General features: G+C 37.5%; 1 protein-coding gene and 1 pseudogene across 6 annotated transcripts in view; both read left to right on the forward strand.

Moving 5' to 3' along the window:
* Positions 1–22,061, forward strand: part of HECTD2 (HECT domain E3 ubiquitin protein ligase 2) — a 192,229-nt gene that overhangs the window by 107,107 nt on the left and 63,061 nt on the right. For all 6 annotated transcript variants that reach the window (XR_005211869.1, XR_005211870.1, XR_005211871.1 and 3 more), the window contains exons 3-5: positions 3,610–3,748; positions 4,436–4,538; positions 4,959–5,048. Coding sequence is in view for 3 of the 6 variants with exons in the window: in XM_037804543.1 (XP_037660471.1) it covers positions 3,610–3,748; positions 4,436–4,538; positions 4,959–5,048 (332 nt within the window). In the remaining 3 variants the exon portion in view is untranslated. The remainder of the gene's footprint in view (positions 1–3,609; positions 3,749–4,435; positions 4,539–4,958; positions 5,049–22,061) is intronic.
* LOC119510677 lies at positions 8,358–11,030 on the forward strand (annotated as a pseudogene).

Below are 22,061 nucleotides of genomic sequence, written 5' to 3' on the forward strand. Positions count from 1 at the left end.
ACTAAGTCTTCCACTTCTCTCTATGCCTCCATCTTCCCAGAATCCCCCGAGCATTGTTTTCTAAATCTCCCTGAGATTAAAAACACACTGAACGATAGCAAAGTAGAAACTCATGGACATCATTTAACCACAAGCAGCTGATATCACCAAAAGCCATAAGACCTTCAGGGTGTTAGTTTCTAAACAGAAGAAAGCAGAAGGGAGCATCAGAACTATTTAATGGACCTGAGAACTGGACAACTTCAAAATAAGCAAAAGGCATTCATTGAAAAGCTCAGCAGGCTGATTTGAGAACAAATGCTGAAACTGCCAAGAGCAGGCGAATGCATATGGTCCATAGTCTAAAGGAAACAGTGTAGGCCCCTTTGAATTCTCAGAACTGAGTAGCCATGGTCCCCTTCCACACCAGGGCCCCACACTGAGATAAGCATCAACACTGAGCAGGGTAGTGACACTAGATAATAAGGAAAGAGAATTCTTGAATAAAATTGAGGGAGGGAAGTAGGGCCTGGAAACCTCAGAAAGCAAGCCACCATGTTTTTGTTATTCTACATAAAAACAATACACCTTCAGAAAATTTTGGAAAAGTATTTACAAATAAAAATCTGCACTAGAAAAGGATCAAGGTAAAATCCTATTGTGTAATTGCAAAATTTTATTGTAATAAAAAAGAATAAGAAACAATAACATACCTCTGTTCAGATGGTGAAAGTACATCAGAAACACATGCCAACGAACATAGATAAAAACCACCTATTTCAGAATGAGTTAAAATATTTTAAAATGATATTACACTTGAAAGAACAAATCAGAATCATAAAAAAACTAGAAATGAGGTGACAGAATGAAGAAATTTGAAATACAAAAAAAAAATTAGAAACAAATAAACTAGAAAAAACACCAAAGCAAACAAACGCAACAGATGATACCTTAAGAGAGGTAGCAGATGAAAAGGAGGAAATGTTTAAAAGAAATGAAAAGATAATAATAATTTGAGAAAAAGTACCTAAAATTGAAATAAAAAAAGATTATCCAACATATGGATAAGTGGAACAAGGTAAAGACCCAATATATGAAAAAATAGATGCAAGGGAACAGAATATATACTAAAAACCTGTAATTCAAGGAAAATTTCCTGAAATTAAAAGACATTTAAAACTACTGTGCACTGAAGGACCCATTGAATTATAGAGACTGTCAACCCAATGCAACCAACACCAAGACATATTCCAATAAATTTACTAAAATTTAAAGGGGAAAAAAAAGATCCTTTGGGTGTCTAGGCAAAAAGAACATGTGACCTATATGAGAAAGAAAATTAGATTATATCAGACTTTGCAGCAACAATGCTTTCTGTCAATAGAGATATTTAAGGAAAGAAATGTGAACTAAGAATTTTATACCCAGCCTGACTATCAAGCATGAAATTCACAACTATTATCAACATGCAAGAATACTTTTCCCATGAGCTCTTCCTAAGAAATGTAGATAAATGAGTTTCAGACAATCAAAATGACTAGAGAGACCTTGACATAAGGGATGATGGTGAGAAAGTATAGTTACTTGAAGAAATGAGACTTAAGGTTAAAAAAGAAAAAATATGTTAATGGCTACATAATCTGACAATGTAGGTGTAGTACAGCCATTAAAAAAGCAGAGGTAAAATGAAGAGAATGTATTCACAAGATGTTTAATTTGCTTTTAGTAATTACATTGGTGTTTGTCATTAATATTGTTATTCTGACACTGTTATATGGAGTATGAGATAAAGAAAAATGAGTAATTATGAGATATTCTAATTCATGCATCCCTAGGGTCCTTAAGAATTAGGATTCTTGGAGTGGAAGAAAGCAGTTAGAGAGATGTCAGAAGAGGTTAAGTAAAAATTCTCTAGTTCTGAATTTTAATTGGAATGATACTTCTTAATTCTTTCTACTGAAAAGGTCTAGAAACAATGACCAACCCAGTAGCAGTGAGCATGCCCATCAATGAGATTGTTGTGATTGTTAGATAATATTTCCCATTAAAATAACTAAAGCTTGTTGGAGAGATGGCTTATTCCAGGTCTGGGGCAATAAAATATACTAGAATATACTAGAGTATTTTATCACACCAGATAGCAACAAACTATCAAAGATGGCTAGAAATATGTCAAAAGGACTCTGGATCTCTCTAGCCAAAAATGGGATAATTTGACCTTTAGTATGGATTTTAAAAATGTAATGGGTGGAAACCTATCAAATATGTTTAAATCCATAAATTCATACCAGTATTTAAAAAAATACCTTCAGAGAAAGATAGAAAATCTTTTTATTATCTTGAAAACTGGCAAGTAAAAGAATCAAGCATCTATCTTGCCCTTCCTATGTGAATTGTTCTGCTTGGTAACCAAATAATTGAAAAATATTCAAATTAATGAAAAAGATGTGATATTATATTGTTGTCATTGTACAAACTCCCAGTGACTTAATTAGTCTAAGTATTGGGCCTCAGTGGCTAGTAACATCTCAAAAAGACGTCTAGACAACCAGACACATGACTACTGACAAACAAACACCGCACCACCTAAAGTCTTGCCAAAAACTGAGTTTGATCAAGGCTGTGGGAATCAACAGCCCATTTGCTTGAATACAGAGAACAGAGAAGTTTATTGATCTGCACCATGAGTGTGCAATGAACACTATCCAGACTCTAGGAAACTTTACCAAATGGCCCGGATTCTTTCACAGATAAATTGTTAGGAAAAGAAAGGATAGAGGGGGAAAGCTGTAGATTAACAGGGACTTAAAAGACATATAAAATTAAAAAAAAAAAAGCAAGACTAAAGTGTGCAATCTATGTATACACAACTAGGCAAATAACCTATACAGAAACACAAGGAAATAATAACTATACAGTCAGGGTAATGGTTACTTTTGTGAGAAAGGAGGTTTTGATTGAGATAAAGGGGCTTCTGGTGGGGGGGTGGAGGTAATATCCTATTTCTTGACTAGGTGGTGGTTTCAGAGGTGTTTGCCTTGTAATAATTCATTAAGCCATATGTTTATTTTGTGAGATATTTCTGTATTTGTTTTACTTTACAATTAAAAGATTATACATGCAACAGAAAGGTAAACAATGAACTGGCAAATATTTGCAAAAATACATTAAAATTTCCTGCAAGTTAAAAGTGCCAAATATAATAAAAGTGCTAAAACTCCAATAACATTACAGACAACGTAAATAATTTACATATATTCAAGAAGCTAAAATATTTAACACATTGAGCCTCACTGCAATAATCCCCAAAAGACAACATTGGGGAAGGTAGAAGGGAAAAGAAACACTGTCTTACATTTACAGACAACTTCTAGGTGGGAGGGAGAAAAGGCAGAAACTATGTTAAATATACATAATGTAATGTACAGCCTAGTGTCTTTTGTAGATGGGAGAGAGGACAATCCAGGAAAGTGCCCCTCACTATGGTAGGTTTTTCTGTTACGTGATACCAAAGTGATTGCAATATGCAGTAATTCATTTGTTTTTTGTTCATATTAAACTAGCCTGGCAGTTTATGATTTGGAAAGTTTTCTGATTAGTTACACTAAATGCTTTTTTTATACTTCACAGTGAGAGACCTACCACCTATTTGTCTCGATGTTAGACAAAAACAGCGCATCTCTATAGATGCATTTTCATCTGAAATGAAGGCCCCAGTCCTTCCAGAATCTACCATTCCTATCCAGCCCAAAACTATGAAAGAGTTTCAGTAAGTTTCACCTCATCATTATATGTATACATGTAGTCATCTGATGCCAGCAGATTTAATATCATTGTGTGAGGAATTAATTGAACTTGTGGATCATTATGAAGCCATTAGCAAAGAGTGAACAAAAGGCATCTTCTATGTCTCAAGTAGAAAGTAGAAACAAATATTTTGTTTGTATAACAGGTAAGGGGTAAACAGGTTGCAGCAAAAGAACTGAAACATTAAGTAAGAGAAAATTAGTCAAAATGAGCAAAAGGAGATAAAGGTGGTGATAAAATAAGAGAATGTGAACGTTTCAAAAACTAGGTTTCATCTCATGTGTAACACAGAAGAACTATGTCACCACACAAAAAATCCTAAGAGATACTTGAAGGAGTAAATTGAGAATGAAAAAGTGGAGAGAATGAAAACAAAATCCTCTCAAGAAGTTTGACTGTGAAAGAAAGGAGAGAGATAGTTGAAAAATGCATGTCAAGAATGAACTTTTTAAAAGCAGATAAATGGTAAATTCGGAGCAGGATTAATATCTTAATTCAATTAAGAATTAGAAATTAATATACTATACATTAACTAATTGGTATATATTTCTGTATTTGGTTTCAATATTTCAGATTATGTTTGATGACATTTATTTGTAAAGACATAATGCTATTTTATCTGAATAATATGTCTATAATCTCATTTTAGGGATGATATAGAAAAAGTTAAGTCATCAGGAGATTGGAAAGCAGTACATGATTTTTATTTAACAACGTTTGATTCTTTCCCAGAACTAAATGCTGCATTTAAGGTAATAATACATCAAACACATTTTTTGTTCACCTTCAGTTTTGAAATTTCCAAAAAATATATGATAAATTTACCTTGTTTGCTACCCAGTATTGATGTAAGCAATGTTTAAATAAACATATATATTTATTGATTTCTGAAATCATGTGTATCATAAATAAATAAATAGCATGAGTGATATCTTAAAATAGTTTTTATTTGTAGTAGTGTTAATGTTTGACTCCATACTTCCCATTTTAAAAAGAAAGTTATTAAAATAATCCTTAAACATTATTTTTATTTTCAGCAATTTTGCTCTAACCATATTTCTTTTATCATCAGAATAAAAAATAGAAATTATGAAGGAAAAATTATGGTTCAATATTACTAAGAATAGTCCTTAAAATGTTATATACACTTAACTATTTAATTGGATTTGCAGAGAGATGTGAATGCCTCATTTAATACCATTGAAGACTCTGGGATTAACGCTAAATTTGTGAATGCTGTATATGATGCTTTACTTAATACTGTAAGTATTGTTATGAATGCATACAAATCATATATGTGCCTTCTGTATTTCAGAAACAGCACTATGAATATTATAAAAATTACCTTGTAGTGTAATTAAACTGAAAACTGATGTAATTTTATAGTAAATGTAGTTGGAGTAATCAGATAATTTTATTTTATTTTTCTAAGAATTAGGCAGAAAATACCTTTACATCCAGTCCTTGTTTAGAAAGTCTTTCTAAAATAAAATCATGTTTCATTTACTCAGAAAAAAGAAGTAAGTTATTTGATTGCATTGAAATTGCGTTGAATCTATAGATCAGTGGTTCTCAAACTGTAGCATGTATCAGAATCACAGGAAGGACTTGTTAAAATACAGTTTTAGATTCAGTAGGTCTGGGTTGGGGCCCAAGAATTTGCATTTCTAGTGAGTTCACAGGTTGTGCTATAAATCAATTTGTGAAGAACTGACATCCTTCCAGTCCTTGAGCATTATATATCCTTCCAATTACTTAGATCTTTAATTTTAGTAGTGTCTTCTCATTTTCTGGGTAGAAGTTTTACACATTTCTTGTTACGTTTATTTCTTGTATTTGATGTCATTATAATTTCATTTTCTAGTTGTTGTTTGTGTTTGGAAATACTTCTATATATTTAGCTTTATCTAGTGACCTTGCTAAATTCACTCATTAATTCTAACAGTACACTTAGATTTTCTATGTACACAATCATGTCTTTTGTGAAAAATGCAAGTTTTATTTCTTTCTTTCCAGTCTTTATATCTTGTATGTATGTATGTATGTATGTATGTATGTATGCATTTGCCTTATTGCACAGGCTAAGACCTCTTCTACAATTTTGAGTAAAAGGAGTGACAGCAGACATCTTTGTCTTATTCACAGTTTCAGGACTCCACTATTAAACGTGATAGAGTACTTGGGATCATTTGTCATCAGAGAAATGGAAATAACACTATATACTCATCTGTTCTGGTTTGCTAAAGCTGCCAGAATGCACAATACCAGAAATGGATTGGCATTTACAATGGGAGTTTAATTAGTTCACAAATTTACAGTTCTGAGGCCATGAAGATATCCTAATTAAGGCATTAAGAGGTAGATACCTTCTCTGAGGAAAGGCCGATGGCATCCGGGTTTCCTCTGTCACATAGGAAGGCACATGGCTGGCTCTGCTGAACCTTCTCTCCCAGGTTTAGCTTCTGGTTTCAGTGGCTTTCTCCAAATGTCTCTGAACTTCTATGTCAGCTCCTATGGGTCTTTGCTTGCTTCTCCCAGGGGCAAACTCTAGATTATGTATCTTAACTTCTTTCCAGAATGCCTCTCTCAGCTTCTCCAGGGCAAACTCTGGCCTTCATCTCTTAGCTTAGGATCTCCAAATGTCTCTCTGTCCTCATCTCCAAGCATCTGGTCTGTGTCGGCTCTGAGCTCTGTCTCTCTCCCTGATTCTCTTAATGACTCAAGTAAACTAATTAAGACCCACTTTGAATGAGCAGGGTCATATCTCCACAGAACGAATGCTAATGGAAAGGTCTCACCCACAATAGGTTTGCCCCCACAACAGTGGATTAAAAAAACATAGTCTTTTATGAAGTACATAACAGATTCAAACCAGCACACCATTAGAATCATTAAAAATTTTTAAGTTACCATGCCAAGTATTGACCATGTTGTGGAGCAACTGAAACTTTCATACCCTACTGAAATAAGAAAACTATTTGGCATTATTTACTAACACTTATCATATGCATACACTATGACCCAACCGTTCCATTCCTAGGGCCACTTCTCTTCTTTTGCCTTGTAACAATGTTAATGTTTTATATACAGTAAAAAATTAAATCTACAAATAAGGGAAAATGCCCTAAAATGGAACACAAACAGAAAACAATTAATCTAACTGTATTTCAAATGAATACCATAACCGTAATTTAAAAAAGAACTAAGCCAAGTAACTTTTAGACACAGTTCTTGACTATATATGCAATCTAAAGATTAAAAAAAATCTTTAGCTTTTCTTACTAGATTTCATTTTTTTCAGCACTATAAGTTAACAATCCTGAAACTAATTTCTATATATTGTACAATTAACCAAAAAAATAAATATGTTGATGATGTTGGGATCCAGCTTCCTTACTCTGGGAGAAGAGAGAGAGAAATATGGAATGGGGGAAGCTAGAAATAACCCTAGGTGTGTGTTGAACTGGAATTGGAGGTATCATAATGAACTTATTGTTTTTAATAGATAAATATTGATTCGTGTGTGTGTGTGTGTGTATGTGTGTGTGTGTCCACTGAAAGGGCCTAGAAGCAATAACACCCCAGTAGTAATGAGCACTTAGCACTCAGATCTTGATTTCTAAATACCATTCCCCACTAAAAGGAATCGGAGGTCCTTAGAGAAATGGTTGATTCCAGGGCTGAGGAAGGGAAAGTACAGATGAAACTGGAACAAATTGTTGTTCCATATAGTAGGAAAGTGCATTTTTGAAAATCATGGGGACTTCTGGGAAGATGGTGGAGTAGGATAGGCAGAGTTCACTCCTACACTGTGGAGCAACTAGAGAAAAGGCAGAGAATGACTGGGACAGTAGTTTCAGGGTTTGGGTGACTAGAGAGGGACCATATATAGGAAGGACTTGGTTGAAAAAGCGGAGAGGCTACGACTGGGAGGTTGTGGTGAGTGTGCCCAATAGTGACCACAGCTGGGGCCCGCCTCTGTGTGCTGACTGGATCAGATGGCTGAGGAGTGGCATATTCCCATCTTGGTGGCCAGCTGCAGAGGCCAATCCTCTCAGTCCCATAGCCTGGAGTTCCCACATGGGAATCCAGGAGCCAGCAGACTCATTTTATCCACACATAGAGACTTTGCTGTGATGCCCAGTGCCTACCTCCATCCCTGAGGCAGGCTGCTGCAGGTGCTTGGTTTTAGGGGAGACTGGGGGTCCCTCCCCTCAGGAGGATAGGGGATGCAGAAGAGTGCCAATCTGACAGTTGTCTGGCGACAGAGACACTCTGCATCCTGCTGCCTTGATCCTAGATAAACAGGGGCTCAGAGTGCAAAGTGTGGATATGAGCAGAGGTGGGGTTGAGGCAGCTGCATTGCAGCACCAGGCAGCCTTCCCCCACCCCCAAGGCCTGTGGGTGCACACCAGCCTGGGTCTTGTGGGCTAGTATAAAGCAGGACACTCCTGGGCTGGCTGCTGGCTGGAGAAGTTGAACCTCTCAGTCCTGCAGCCCAGAGTTTTTCCATGCGGGAGCCTAGGAATCATCAGACTCATTGTGCCCACAAGCAGGGTTTCAGCTGAGGCATGCAGTGCCCGCCCTTCACTCCTGCAGCCAGCGGCTTCCAGTGTGCATGGAGGCCTCTGGTCTTGACTGGGATTGTTACCTGGTTGGGATTTTGCCTAACAGGCTGCTGCAGGCAGGAAGAGGCGGGTTGTGGGGAAGAGGTGGCCCAAGGGTACCATCTGCAGGGAAGACTGGGAAAGTTCAGTCTGGTAAGCTGCTTCTCTGCCCAGCCTCTAACATCCTTCCAAAAAGGGCTATACCCCCCTGTGTTAGGCCCTGTCCTTGGTTTGGCTGGGAATTACTGGCAAACCAAGTGCAAAAAGGAGACCTTCAATGCAAACCCAAGCCACTACAAAATCTTAGATGAGTGAGGGAAATCAGCTTTCAAAATAACCTTATCAAGAGAATCAAAGGTCAAGAAACCAAGAAAAAATCACAAAGCACATGAAGAAGCAAGAAGATATGGCCAATAAACCTGCTTATAATTGTGCCTAAGTGTCTCCCCCTGAGTACCTCTTTGTTGCTCAGATGTGGCCCTCTCTCTCTAGCTAAGCCAACTGGGCAGGTGAATTCACTGCCCTCCCCCCTACATGGGACCTGACTCCCAGGGGTGGATATCTCCCTGGCAACATGGGATATGACTCCTGGGGATGAATCTGGACCTGGCATTGTGGGATTGAGAACATCTTCTTAACCAAAAAAGGGATGCGAAATGAATTGAAATAAAGTTTCACTGGCTGAGAGATTTCAAATGGAGTCAAGAGGTCACTCTGGTAGACATTCTTATGCACTATATAGATAACCCTTTTTAGGTTTTAATGCATTGGAATAGCTAGAAGTAAATACCTGACACTATCAAACTCCAACCCAGTAGCCTTGACTCTTGAAGATGATTGTATAACACTGTAGCTTACAAGGGGTGACAGTGTGATTGTGAAAACCTTGTGGATTGCACTCCCTTTATCCAGTGTATGGATGGATGAGCAGAAAAATGGGGACAAAAACTCAATGAAAAATAGGGTGGGATGAAGGAGATGGTTTGGGTGTTTTATTTTTTGTTTTTTTTTTTACTTTTACTTTTTATTCTTATTCTTTCTGGCATAAGGAAAATGTTCAAAAATAGATTGGGATGATCAATGCACAACTATATGATGGTACTATTTACAGTTGGTTGTACACCATGGATGATTGTATGGTATGTGAACATATCTCAATAAAACTGAATTTAATTTAAAAAAAAAGGTATGTCCAAGGCAAATGACCAGATTAAAAAGCCAGAGCAGGCACAGAATTTGAAACAACTAATCAAAGATGTTCAAACAAATCTCCTAAATAACTTCAAGGAGCTGACTAAAGAGATTAAGGATATCAAGTAGAGACTAGAAAAGCATAAAGAAGGATTTGAAAGAATAAATAAATAGCAGATCTTATGGAAATGAAAGATATGGTAGATCAAATTAAAAATATACTAGAGACACACAACAGCAGATTTGAAGAGGCAGAAGAAAGAGTAAGCAAACTAGAGGACAGAACAACTGAATTCAAATGCACAAAAGAACAAATGGTGAAAAAGATGGAAAAATTTGAATTGGAACTCAGGGAAATGATGGACAACATGAAGCACACAAATATAAGAATCATTGGTGTCCTGGAAGGAAAAGAGTAAAGGGCTAGGTAGATTATCTGAGGAGATAATTGGGGAAAATGTCCCAATTCTTATAAAAGACATAAATATGCAAATCAAAGAAGCCCAACAAATTCCAAATAGAATAAATCCAAATAGGCCCACTCCAAAACACATACTAATCAGGCAGTCAAATGCTGAAGGAAAAGAGAGAGTCCTGAGAGCAGCAAGAGAAAAGCAATTCACTACATAGAAGGGAAGGCACATAAAACTAAGCACTGCCTAGTTGTCTGGCACCATGGAGGTGAGAAGGCAGTGGTATAATATATTTAAGATTCTGAAAGAGAAAATTTGCCAGCCAAGAATTCTTTATCCAGCAAAGCTGTCCTTCAAAAGTGAGGGAGACGCCTTGCAGATGCCACTACCTGCCGCCGCAGTCCCCCACCCACAGCCATGTCAACCTCACCATGTTCTTTGACATCACTGTCAACAATGAGCCCTTGGGCCATGTCTTCTTTGAGCTGTTTGTAGACAAAGTTCCAGAGACAGCAGAAAATTTTTGTGCTCTGAGCACTGGGGAGAAAGGATTTGGTTATAAGGGTTCCTGCTTTCACAGAATTATCCCTGGGTTTATGTGCCAGGGTGGTAACTTTACATGCCATAATGGCACTAATGGTAAGTCCATCTATGGGGAGAAATTTGATGATGAGAACTTCACACTGGAGCATATGGGTCCTGGCATCTTGCCCATGGCCAGTGCTGGACCCAACACAAACGGTTCCCAGTTTTTTCATCTCCACTGCTAAGACAGAGTGGTTGGATGGCAAGCACATGGTCTTTGGTAAAGTGAAAGAGGGCATGAATATTGCGGAAGCCATGGAGCACTTTGGGTCCAGGAAGGTGAAGACCAGCAAGAAGATCACTATTGCCAACTGTGGACAGGTCTAATAAATGTGATTTTTGTTTTGTCTTAACTACCATTCCTTCTGTAGCTCAGGAGAGCGTCCCACCTCCCCTGGTCTGCCCTCACAATCCTGTCATCTTTGTACTCTTGCTGCAGTTCTTTGGGTTCTACATTATCCTCCCCTTTTCAAGTCTAGCTGGATTGCAGAGGTAAGTTTATGACTATGAAATAAAAACTTAACCGAAAAATAGTGAGGGAGAGTTTAAATTTTCACAGATAAACAAATGCTAAAAGAATTTGTGTACAAGAGACATGTGTGCAAGAAATGCTAAAGGGAGTTCTATTGGCTGAAAAAATAAGGCAGGAGAGAGAGAGACCTGGAGGACAGTAAAGAAATGGTGATTATCAGGGTACCTAAAAGAATAAAAAGAGAGGAAAATACCAATTTGAGAAATAAAAGCCAGGAGATAAAATGGTTGAAGTAAGGACAGCTTTTACAGACTGTTAATGGATTAAACACCCTAATAAAAAAAATACAGGTTGGCAAAATGGATAAAAAATATATGCTCCATCTATATGTTGTTTACAGGAGACTCACTTTAGACCCAAAGATAAAAATAGGTTGAAAGTGAATGGATGGAAAAAGATATTCTATGTGAGCAATAACCAAAAAAAGTAGGAGTAGCTATACTAATATCAGATAAAATAGACTTTAAATGCAAAGATATTATAAGAGACAAGGAAGGAAACTATATATTAATAAGAGGGGTGAGTCACCAAGAAGAAATAACAATCACAAATGTTATGCACTCCAAAGTACATGAAACAAACACAACAGACATTTCTACATTGATAGTAGGAGATTTCAATACACCATTCTCTTTAATAGGTAGAACAACTTGACAGAGAATCAATAAGGAAATAGTGAACCTAAATAATTTGCTAAATGAATTAGACTTACCAGATATATATAGATTGTTGCATCCCAAAACAACAGGATATACATTTTTTTCAGTGCTCATGGAACATTCTCCAAGATAGATCATATACTGGGACACAAAACAGATCTTAATAATTTTTAAAAGAATGAGATTATTTAAAGAATATTCTCTGATCACAATGGAATAAAGTTGGAAATTAATAATCACCATTGAATAACCAGAACTTTCGCAAACTTATCTAGGTTGAACAGTGAACTCTTAAACAATCAGTGGGTCAAAGAATAAATTGCAAGAGAAATCAGTAAGTATCTGGGGACAAATGAAAACAAGAATACAACATATCAAAACTTATGGGATGCAGCAAAGATGGTGCTTAGAGGAAAATTCATAGCTCTAAATGCCTACATTAAAAAAATAAGAAAGACCTAAAACTAAAGGCCTAACTTATCAACTGAAGAAACTGGAGAAAGAGCAACAAACTAACTATAACACAAGTAGAAGAAAAAAAATAACAAAGATTAGAGTAGAAATAAATGAGTTGGAGAACAAGAACAACAAAAAAATAAAACCGAGAGTTGGTTCTTTGAGAAGATCAACAAACTTGACAAACCCATAGCTAGACTGAGAAAGTAAAAAAGAGAGAAGATGCAAATAAATAAAATCAGAGGGGAAATAAAGAAAATCATGAGGATACTACATACAACTGTTTGCCTAGATGAACTTAGATGAAATGGATAATTTCTTACAAACACATGAACATCATCAAGTGACTCGAGAAGAAATAGAAAGCCTCAACAAACCAATCACAAGTAAAGCAATTCAATCATTCATCAAAAACTTCCCTACAAAAAAAAAAGCCCAGGACCAGATGGCTTCATTTGGAATTCCCACATGGGAATTTTACCAAACATTCAAGAACTAACATCATTCCTGCTCATACTCTTCCAAAAAATGGAAGAAAAAGGAACACTACCCAACTCATTCTGGGAAGCTAGTATCATTCTAATACCAAACCTTGATAAAGATGCTAGAAGAAAGGAAAACTACAGACCAATCTCCCTAATAAATATAGATGCAAATATTCTCAAAATACTTGCAAATTGAATCCAGCAGAATGTTAAAAGAATTATACACCACGACCAAGTGGAGTTTATTCAGGCATGCAAGAGTGGTTCAACACAAGAAAATCAATTAATGTACTACAACACACTAACAAATTGAAAGGGAAAAATCACATAATCATCTTGATTGACACTGAAAAGGCATTCAACAAAATGCAGCATCCTTTCCTGATAAAAACCCTTCGAAAGGTAGGAATCAAAGGAAACTTCCTCAATATGATAAAGGGCATATATGAAAAACCCACAGCCAACATTTACTCAATGATGAAAGACTGAAATCCTCCCTTCAAGATCAGGAATGAGACAAGGATGCCCACTGTCACCACTGTTATTCAACATTATGCTAGAAGTTATAGCTAGAGCAATTAGGCAAGAAAAAAGTAAAAGCATCCAAATCAGAAAGGAAGAAGTAAAACCCTCATTATTTGCAGATGACAAGATCCTATATTTAGAAAATCCCGAGAGATCTATGACAGAGCTACTTGAGCTAATAAACAAGTTCAGCAAAGTGGTGGGATATAAGATTAACATGCAGAAATCAGTAGTGTTTCTATATACTAGCAATGACCTAACCAAGGAGGCAATTAAAAAAAATCCACTCACAGTAGCAACTAAAAGAATCAAGTATCTAGGAATAGACTTAACCAAGGATATAAAGGACCTGTACACAGGAAACTACAAAATTTTGCTAAAAGAAACCAAAGAAGACCTGAATAGATGCAAAGACATTCTCTTTTCATTGATAGGAAGGCTAAATGTCATTAAGAAGTCAATTTGACCCAAATTGTTCTACAGATTCAATGCAATACCAACCAAATTCTAACAACCTACTTTGCAGACTTGGAAAAGTTAGTTATCAAATTTATTTTGAAGGGACAGGGGCCTCAAATAGCCAAAAATCCTAAAAAAGAAGAATGAACTTGGAGGACTTAGACTTTCTGACTTTAAAGCTTATTATAAAGTCACACTGGTCAAAACAGCATGTTATTGGCACAAAGAAGACGTATTGATCAATGGGATCGAATTGAGAGTTCAGAAATAGACCCTCAGATGTATGGTCAGTTGACTTTTAACAAAGCCCCCAAATCCACTGAATGTGGACAGAATAGTCTCTTCAGTAAATAGAACTGGGAGAACTGGATATCCATATCCAAAGGAATGAAAGAGAACTTCTACCTCACACCCTATACAAAAATTAACTCAAAGTGAATCAAAGACCTAAATATAAGAACCAGTACCATAAAATTCCTAAAAGAAAATATAGGGAAACATCTTTAAGACCTAGTGATAGGAGGTCGCTTCTTAGACCTTACACCCGGAGCATAAGCAATGAAAGAACAGGTAGATAAATGGGAGCTCCTCAAGACTGAACACTTCAAAGGACTTTGTCAAAAAGGTGAAGAGACAGCCATCTCAGTGGGAGAGAATACTTGGTAACCATATATTTGACAAGGGTTTAATATCCAGGATATGTAAAGAAAAATCCTACAACTCAACAATAAAAGGACAAACAACCCAGTTATAAAATGGGCAAAAGATATGAATAGACATTTTTCCAGAGAGGAAATATAAATTGCTAAAAACACATGAAAAGATGTTCATCTTCATTAGCTATTAGGGAAAGGCAAATCAAAACCACAATGAGATATCTTACACCTATAAAAATAGCTGCTGTTAAACAAACAGGAAACTAAAAATGTTGACAAGGATGTGGAGAAATAGGAACACTTATTCATTGCTGGTGGGAATGTAAGATGGTGCAGCTACTGTGGAAGAGTTTGGCGGTTTCTCAGAAAACTAGATATTGAGTTACCCTATGATCCAGCAATTTCACTTCTCAGTATATACCCAGAAAATCTGAAAGCAGTGACTTCAACAGACATCTGCACACTGATAATAGTGGCATTATTCACAATTGCCAAAAGATGGAAACAATCCTAGTGTCCATCAGCAGATGAGTGGATAAACAAGATGTGGTACATACATATGTGATGGAATGTTATGCAGCAGTAAGAAGGAATGAGGTCCTGCAGCAGGTGACAACATGGATGAACCTTCAGGACATAATGTTGAGTGAAATAAGTCAGGCACAAAAGGACAGATGTATGATTTCACTAATAGGAACTAACTAGAATATGTAAACTCGGAGTCTTAAAACATAGAACATTGGGTACCTAGAGATAAACAGAAGGTAGAGAAAGTGCAGCAGTTATCTAATTTGTACAGAATTGTTAACGAGGTTGAACTCAAATGTTTGGGAATGGATAGAGGTGATGGTAGCTTGTTATTGGGATTATAAGTAATAGTGTCTTACTGTAGCTGAATTTGGCTGAAAAGCATTGTTTAAAGTTATGTACGTCACTGATGGACACTACAAATATAAATAAGTTCTTGCATGAACTACTACACAGGTATATAACTTGTTCAAAGAATTAATAACAGAGTGATATATGGGGAAAACTTGCCTATTGCAGCCTACGAACTGTAGTTAAAAGTAACACCTTGATGGTCTTTCATCAACAGTAATGGTGCACCACACCAATACCAGGGGCCAATAATAGGGAGGGATAAAGGATATGGAGTGTTTTTGATTTTCTTTTTATGTGTCTTTCATTTTTTTCTTTGGAGCAATGAAGTGTCTAAAATTGAGTTTGATGATTGCACAACTAGGTGATGATACTATGAGACATTGTATGCTTTGGATGGACTATATGATTTGAGAACATATCTCTAACTCAAAATCTGCAAAAAAATTTTGGGGATGTGACACAAGAGCCAGCTTGAAGGCTCAGTGGCCAAATCTGAGTCAATTTGGCCAATAAATAAAAATAATAATAATGAATTATAACTGAATAAAATAGGAATCTGTGGGCCCATCCTGATAATAAATAGATCACAGGTAGATAGGTAACAATATAGACGGATATAGATATATAAATATAGGAAATAGTAAAAGTCTTTTATGCAGTAGAATATGAACTAATAAATGTAGAAGGAATGATAAAGTTAAAAATCAGTATTGCAGGCTGGGGCAAGATGGCGGCATAGAGAGGAGTGGAAGCTAAGTAGTCCCCCTGGAACAACTACAAAAAACCAGAAACAAGTAGTAAATGATCCAGAATAACTGTGGGGGGACAGACGAGACCATCCACTCATCATACACCAACCTGAATTGGGAGGAATGCCCGAGAACACAGCATAAAATCTGTAAGTAAAACCTGCGGATCCAAGTCGTGAGACCCCCTCCCCCATAGCCCAAGCTGCAAAGCCTTGTGGTGCCAGAGAGAAGCTCTCTCCCAGCAAGTAAATATAGCTCAGCTGAGCTCCAACTGGGGTTTTAAGTAGCAAGTGTGAACTGCTCACTACAGGTACGCATCCTGAAAAAACAGACAGAGGCTTTGGGTGACGACTGACCTTGGAGAGCCAGAGGGTCGCCTTGGACTGGGTCTGAAGGGGACTATCTGTTTCTTTTTCGGCTCAGTGGAGAAAGCCCCAGTCATTTTCAGTCTCCAGGGCTGTGACTCTGAGAAGGGTGGAGACAGCACAAGCAGAGAGTGAGATCATTGAAATGCTAATAACCTCCACCTGGGGGGTCTGTCTTCTCTAGGAGGAAAGGGGTGGGGCCCTTTCCATTCAGAACCAGACCCCAGAGCCTGGGGGAACACGGCCACACCTCCTCACACCAGTCAAGAATTACAGGCTGACAGGCGTCACCTGCTGGGCAGAAAAGCACAGTGACCCGAGGCATCAAAGGGTGGAGCAATTTTCTAAGACACACCCGCAGGGAAACCAAATACTGAATATTTCTTCCCTCTGGGACCTGAGCCTGTTCTGGTCTGGGAAAACCTGATTTGGATAACCAAGGAAACCATGCCTAGACAACAGAAAATTACAACCTACACTAAGAAAAACAGTTATGGCCCAGTCAAAGGAACAAACGTACACTTCAACTGAGATACAGGAATATAAACAACTAATGCTAAATCAAATCAAAAAGTTTAGAGAAGGTATTGCAAAAGAGATGAGGCTGTAAAGGAAACACTGGGCATATATACGGCAGAAATCAAAAGTTCAAAAAAACAACTAGTAGAATCTATGGAAATGAAGGGCACAACACAGGAGATGAAAGACACAATGGAAACATACAACAGCAGATCTCAAGAGGCAGAAGAAAACACTCAGGAACTGGAGAACAAAACACCTGAAAGCCTACACGCAAAGGAGCAGATGGAGAAAAGAATGAAAAAATATGAGCAACGTCTCCGGGAACTCAAGGATGAAACAAAGTACAATAATGTAGGTATCATTGGTGTCCCAGAAGGAGAAGAGAAGGGAAAGGGGGCAGAAGCAATAATAGAGGAAATAATTAATGAAAATTTCTCATCTCTTATGAAAGACATAAAATTACAGATCCAAGCAGCACAGCGTACTCCAAACAGAAGAGATCTGAATAGGCCTATGCCAAGACACTTAATAATCAGATTATCAAATGTCAAAGACAGAGAGAATCCTGAAAGCAGCAAGAGAAAAGCGATCCATTACATACAAAGGAAGCTTCATAAGACTGTGTGCAGATCTCTCAGCAGAAACCATGGAGGCAAGAAGGAAGTGGTGTGATATATTTAAGATACTGAAAGAGAAAAACCGCCAACCAAGAATCCTATATCCAGCAAAGCTGTCCTTCAAATATGAGGGAGAGCTCAAAATATTTTCTGACAGACAATGAGAGACTTTGTGAACAAGACACCTGCCCTACAGGAAATACTAAAGGGAGCACTACAGGGTGATAGAAGACAGGAGGGCGTGGTTTGGAACACAATTTTGGGAGATGGTAGCACAACAATGTAAGTACACTGAACAAAGGTAACTATGAATACGGTTGAGAGAGGAAGGTGGGGAGCATGTGAGACACCACAAGAAAGGAAGAAAGATAAAGACAGGGACTGTGTAACTTGGTGAAATCTAGAGTATTCAACAATTGTGATAAAATGTACAAATATGTTCTTTTACGAGGGAGAACAAGCAAATGTCAACCTTCAAGGTGTTAAAAATGGGGAGGCATTGGGGGAGGGATGCAATCAGCATAAACTAGAGACTGTAACTAATAGAATCATTGTATTATGCTTCCTTTAATGTAACAAAGGTGATATACCAAGGTGAATGCAGATAAGAGGGGGGGGATAGGGGAGGCATGTTAGACACTTGACATTGGTGGTATTGTCTGATTCTTTATTCTACTTCGATTTAAGGTTATTTTTCCTTTTGCTGCTTCCTAGCTGTCATTTTTTTTTTCCTCTTTCTTTTGCCCCTCTACCTTCTTTGACTCTCCCTCCTGCCTTGTGGAAGAAATGTAGATGCCCTTATATAGATAGTGGTGAAGGTGGTGAACACATAAATGTATGACCATGCAGAGAACCATCGATTATTTACTTGGGATGGAATGTGTGGTGAGTGAACAAAACTATATTAAAAAAAAAAATGGGTTGATGACAAAACCTCAAGGGCAATATACTGAGTGAAATAAGCCAGACACATTAGGACAGTTATTGCAGGGTCTCACTGATAGGAACAATTATAATATGTAAACTCATAGACATGAAATATAAGGTACCAAGAAATAGCATGAGGCTTAGGAATGAGGAGTGGTTGCTTAGTATGAGCAGAATGTTCAATTAGGATGAACTTAAATGTTTGGGAATGAACAGGGGTGTTGGTAGCAAGATGTGAGAATAACTAACAGCGCCGAATGGTGTGTGAATGAGGTGGAAAGGGGAAGCTCAGAGTCATATATGTCACCAGAAGGAAAGTTGGAGGTCAAAAGATGGGAATATATAAAACTGAATCCTATGGTGGGCAATGTCCATGATCAACTGTACAAATACTAGAAATCGCTTCCATGAACCAGAACAAATGTATGACAATACAATTAGAAGTTAATCATAGAGGGGCATATAGGGAAGAACTGTATACCTATTACAAACTATACACTACAGTTAGTAGTATTTCAAAATTTTTTCATAAACTGTAACAAATGTACTATATCAGTACTACGAGTCAACAATTGAGGGGGTTTGGTTAGGGATAGGGGAGGATTAGAGTTTCCTTTTCTTTTTTTCTTTTTTCGTCTTTCACTTTATTTCTTGTCTGCAGTAATGAAAAGTTTCTAAAAACTGAACAAAAATTAAGTGTGATGGATGCACAGCTGTATGAGGGTACCCAGGGGCAAGTGATTGTACACTTTTGATCTTTTGATAATTGTATGTTATTTGAATTAAGTCTGCAGATTAGGTAATAGTGTTCTATCTTGATTTTGTTAACTGTACTATGGTTATACAGTGAATATTCTTGTTCTTAAGAATCACACTGTAGTGTTTAGGAATAAAGCGGCGACATGTCTGCAACTTATTCTCAAATGGTTCAGAAAATGATAATTTATATAATTAGAAAGAATGAATGATAATGCATATGTGGCCCATTGTTAGCAATTGCAAAATCTTAGCAAAGGATGAACAATAATTATTAAACTCTTCTGGCACCGTTAAGTTTGAAATTATTCAAAAATTCAAAAGTTTTAAAAATCAGTTGAAACTAGAGAGAAGGGTAGTAAGGAACCTCAATACTTATGTCACACTGAAACCTGGTACCTAAGCTTTGTCCTAGCAGTAAACTGAGGTAACTTAATAAGAGCTCCGGGATAAACCAGAGGCCCTAAAGTAGTCCAAAGTGTGAAAAGTTCCCTTTCTCCCACTGCCTCATCACTCTGCCTCCCATTCCATCTACCACCCACCAGCTTCTCGAAGAGGAAAAAGAAAATCTCTTCATTCGAGAACCCTAGGATCCCCACAGAATGTCATAAACTAAATATGAACAGTAAGTATACTAACAGAAAGTTGACCAGAATGAGAGTCAGCAGAAATAAAAGATTAAATCTATATCCCCAGGACTTCAGATAGTGGGATTATCAATAATGAGACTATCTAAAATAATTATCTTTAACATCAAATAGAATATTTAGAAGTAGAAAAATCAATAGATAAATTAACAGCAGATTAAAGACCGCTAAAGAAAGAAAGAAGTGAAGAAATTTCTCAGAGTACAGAGGGAAAAAGAAGTAAGAAACTGAAAAAAGTAAAGATACATAGGGGGTAGAATGAGAAAGTCTAAGACAAATTTCCGTTGAAGTCTCAGAAACAATAGAAAGAATGGAGACGTATGTAATGCCTGAGAATTTTCCAGAACTGTGAGACATGAATCCACAAGTAACACAAAAAGCACATCATATTCTAAGCAAAATTAGTGAAAAGAAATCCAAGGAGGAAGAAGATGGCAGCATAAAGAGGAGTAGAAGCTAGTTAGTCCCCCTGGAACAACTAATAAACAACCAGGAACAACTAGTAAATAATCGAATAACTGCTGGGGGACAAATATGACTGTCCACACATCATATACCAACCTGTATTGAGAGGAATGCCCACGATCACAGCATAAAATCTGTAAGTAAAAACTGTGGACCCGCACTGAGAGCCTCTCCCCCACAGCAGCCCAAACTGCAAAACGTTGCTGTGATATAGAGCAGCACTCTGTGAACAAGCAAATATAACTCAGCCCAGCTCCAACTGAGGCTTTAATTAACAAATGTTGATTTCTCAGTAGAAGCTACAAATCCCCAACAAGCAGACAGAGGCTTTTGGTGACGACTGACTTTGGAGAGCTGGAGGACCTCTCTGGCAGGGAGGGGGAGCCCAGAGGACCAGGTGCTACTTCTGGCAGATGGGTAAAACAGAGTGGCTACAGACTGGCCCTGAAGGGGGGCTTTCTGTCTCTTTTTTTTTAGCTCAGTGGAGAAAGCCTGAGCCATTTTCAGTTCCCAGCGCTGTGACCCAGACAGGGGTAGAGATAGCAGAGTCAGAGAGTATTCAAATGCAAATGATATCTCCCTAGGAGGTGTATCTTCCCTAAGAAGAAAGAGGTGGTGCCAAGCTCTACTACCTGCCTTCCATTCAGAATCAGACCCCAGAGCCTGGGGGAAAATAGCCACAGGCCACACCTCCTTAGACCAGTCTGGAGTGACAGGCTGACAGGTGACATCTTCTGGGCATAAAAGCACAGTGGCTTGAGGCCTCACAGGGCATATCAATAGTCTAAGAAACACTCTTAAGGAAACTTGATGCTATTGCCTTTTTCTGAGACTTAAGCCTGTTCTGGAAAACCTGATTGGGGTAACCAAGGAAACCAGATGCCTAGACAACAGAAAACTACAGCCTACACTAAGATAAATGAAGTTATGGCCCAGTCAAAGGAACAAACTTACACTTCAACTGAGATACAGGAATTTAAACAACTAATGCTAAATCAATTCAAAAAGTTTAGGGAAGATATGGCAAAAGAGATGAAGTGTATAATGAAAACACTGGGTATACATAAGGTAGAAATCAAAAGTTCTAAAAACCAACTGGCAGAATCTGTGGAAATGAAAGGCACAACACAAGAGATGAAAAACACAAAGGAGACATACAACAGCAGATCTCAAGAGGCAGAAGAAAACACTCAGGAACTGCTGAACAAGACACCTGAAAGCCTAAACACAAAAGAACAGATAGAGAAAAGAATGGAAAAATATGAGCAACATCTCCGGGAATTGAGTGACAACATGAAATGTAGGAATGTACATGTTATGGGTGTCCCAGAAGGAAAAGAAAGGGAAAAGGGGGCAGAAGCAATAATAAAGGAAATAATCAATGAAAACTTCCCATCTCTTATGAAAGACATAAAATTACAGATCCAAGAAGCACAGCATACTCCAAACAGAATAGATCTGAATAGGCCTACGCCAAGACACTTAATAATCAGATTATCAAGCATCAAAGACAAAGAGAGAATCCTGAAAGCAGCAAGAGAAAAGTGATCTATCACATACAAAGGAAGCTTGATAGACTGTGTGCAAATTTCTCAATAGAAACCATGGAGGCAAGAAGGAAGTGAGGTGATATGTTTAAGATACCGAAAGAGAAAAACCACCAACCAAGAATCCTATATCCGGCAAAATATCCGGAGATGAGGGAGAGCTTAAAATATTGTCTGACAGACAATGACAGAGTTTGTGAACAAGATACCTGCTCTACAGGAAACACTAA

Source organism: Choloepus didactylus, chromosome 15 (genome assembly GCF_015220235.1).
Source record: "Choloepus didactylus isolate mChoDid1 chromosome 15, mChoDid1.pri, whole genome shotgun sequence".
NCBI classification, from domain to species: domain Eukaryota; kingdom Metazoa; phylum Chordata; class Mammalia; order Pilosa; family Megalonychidae; genus Choloepus; species Choloepus didactylus.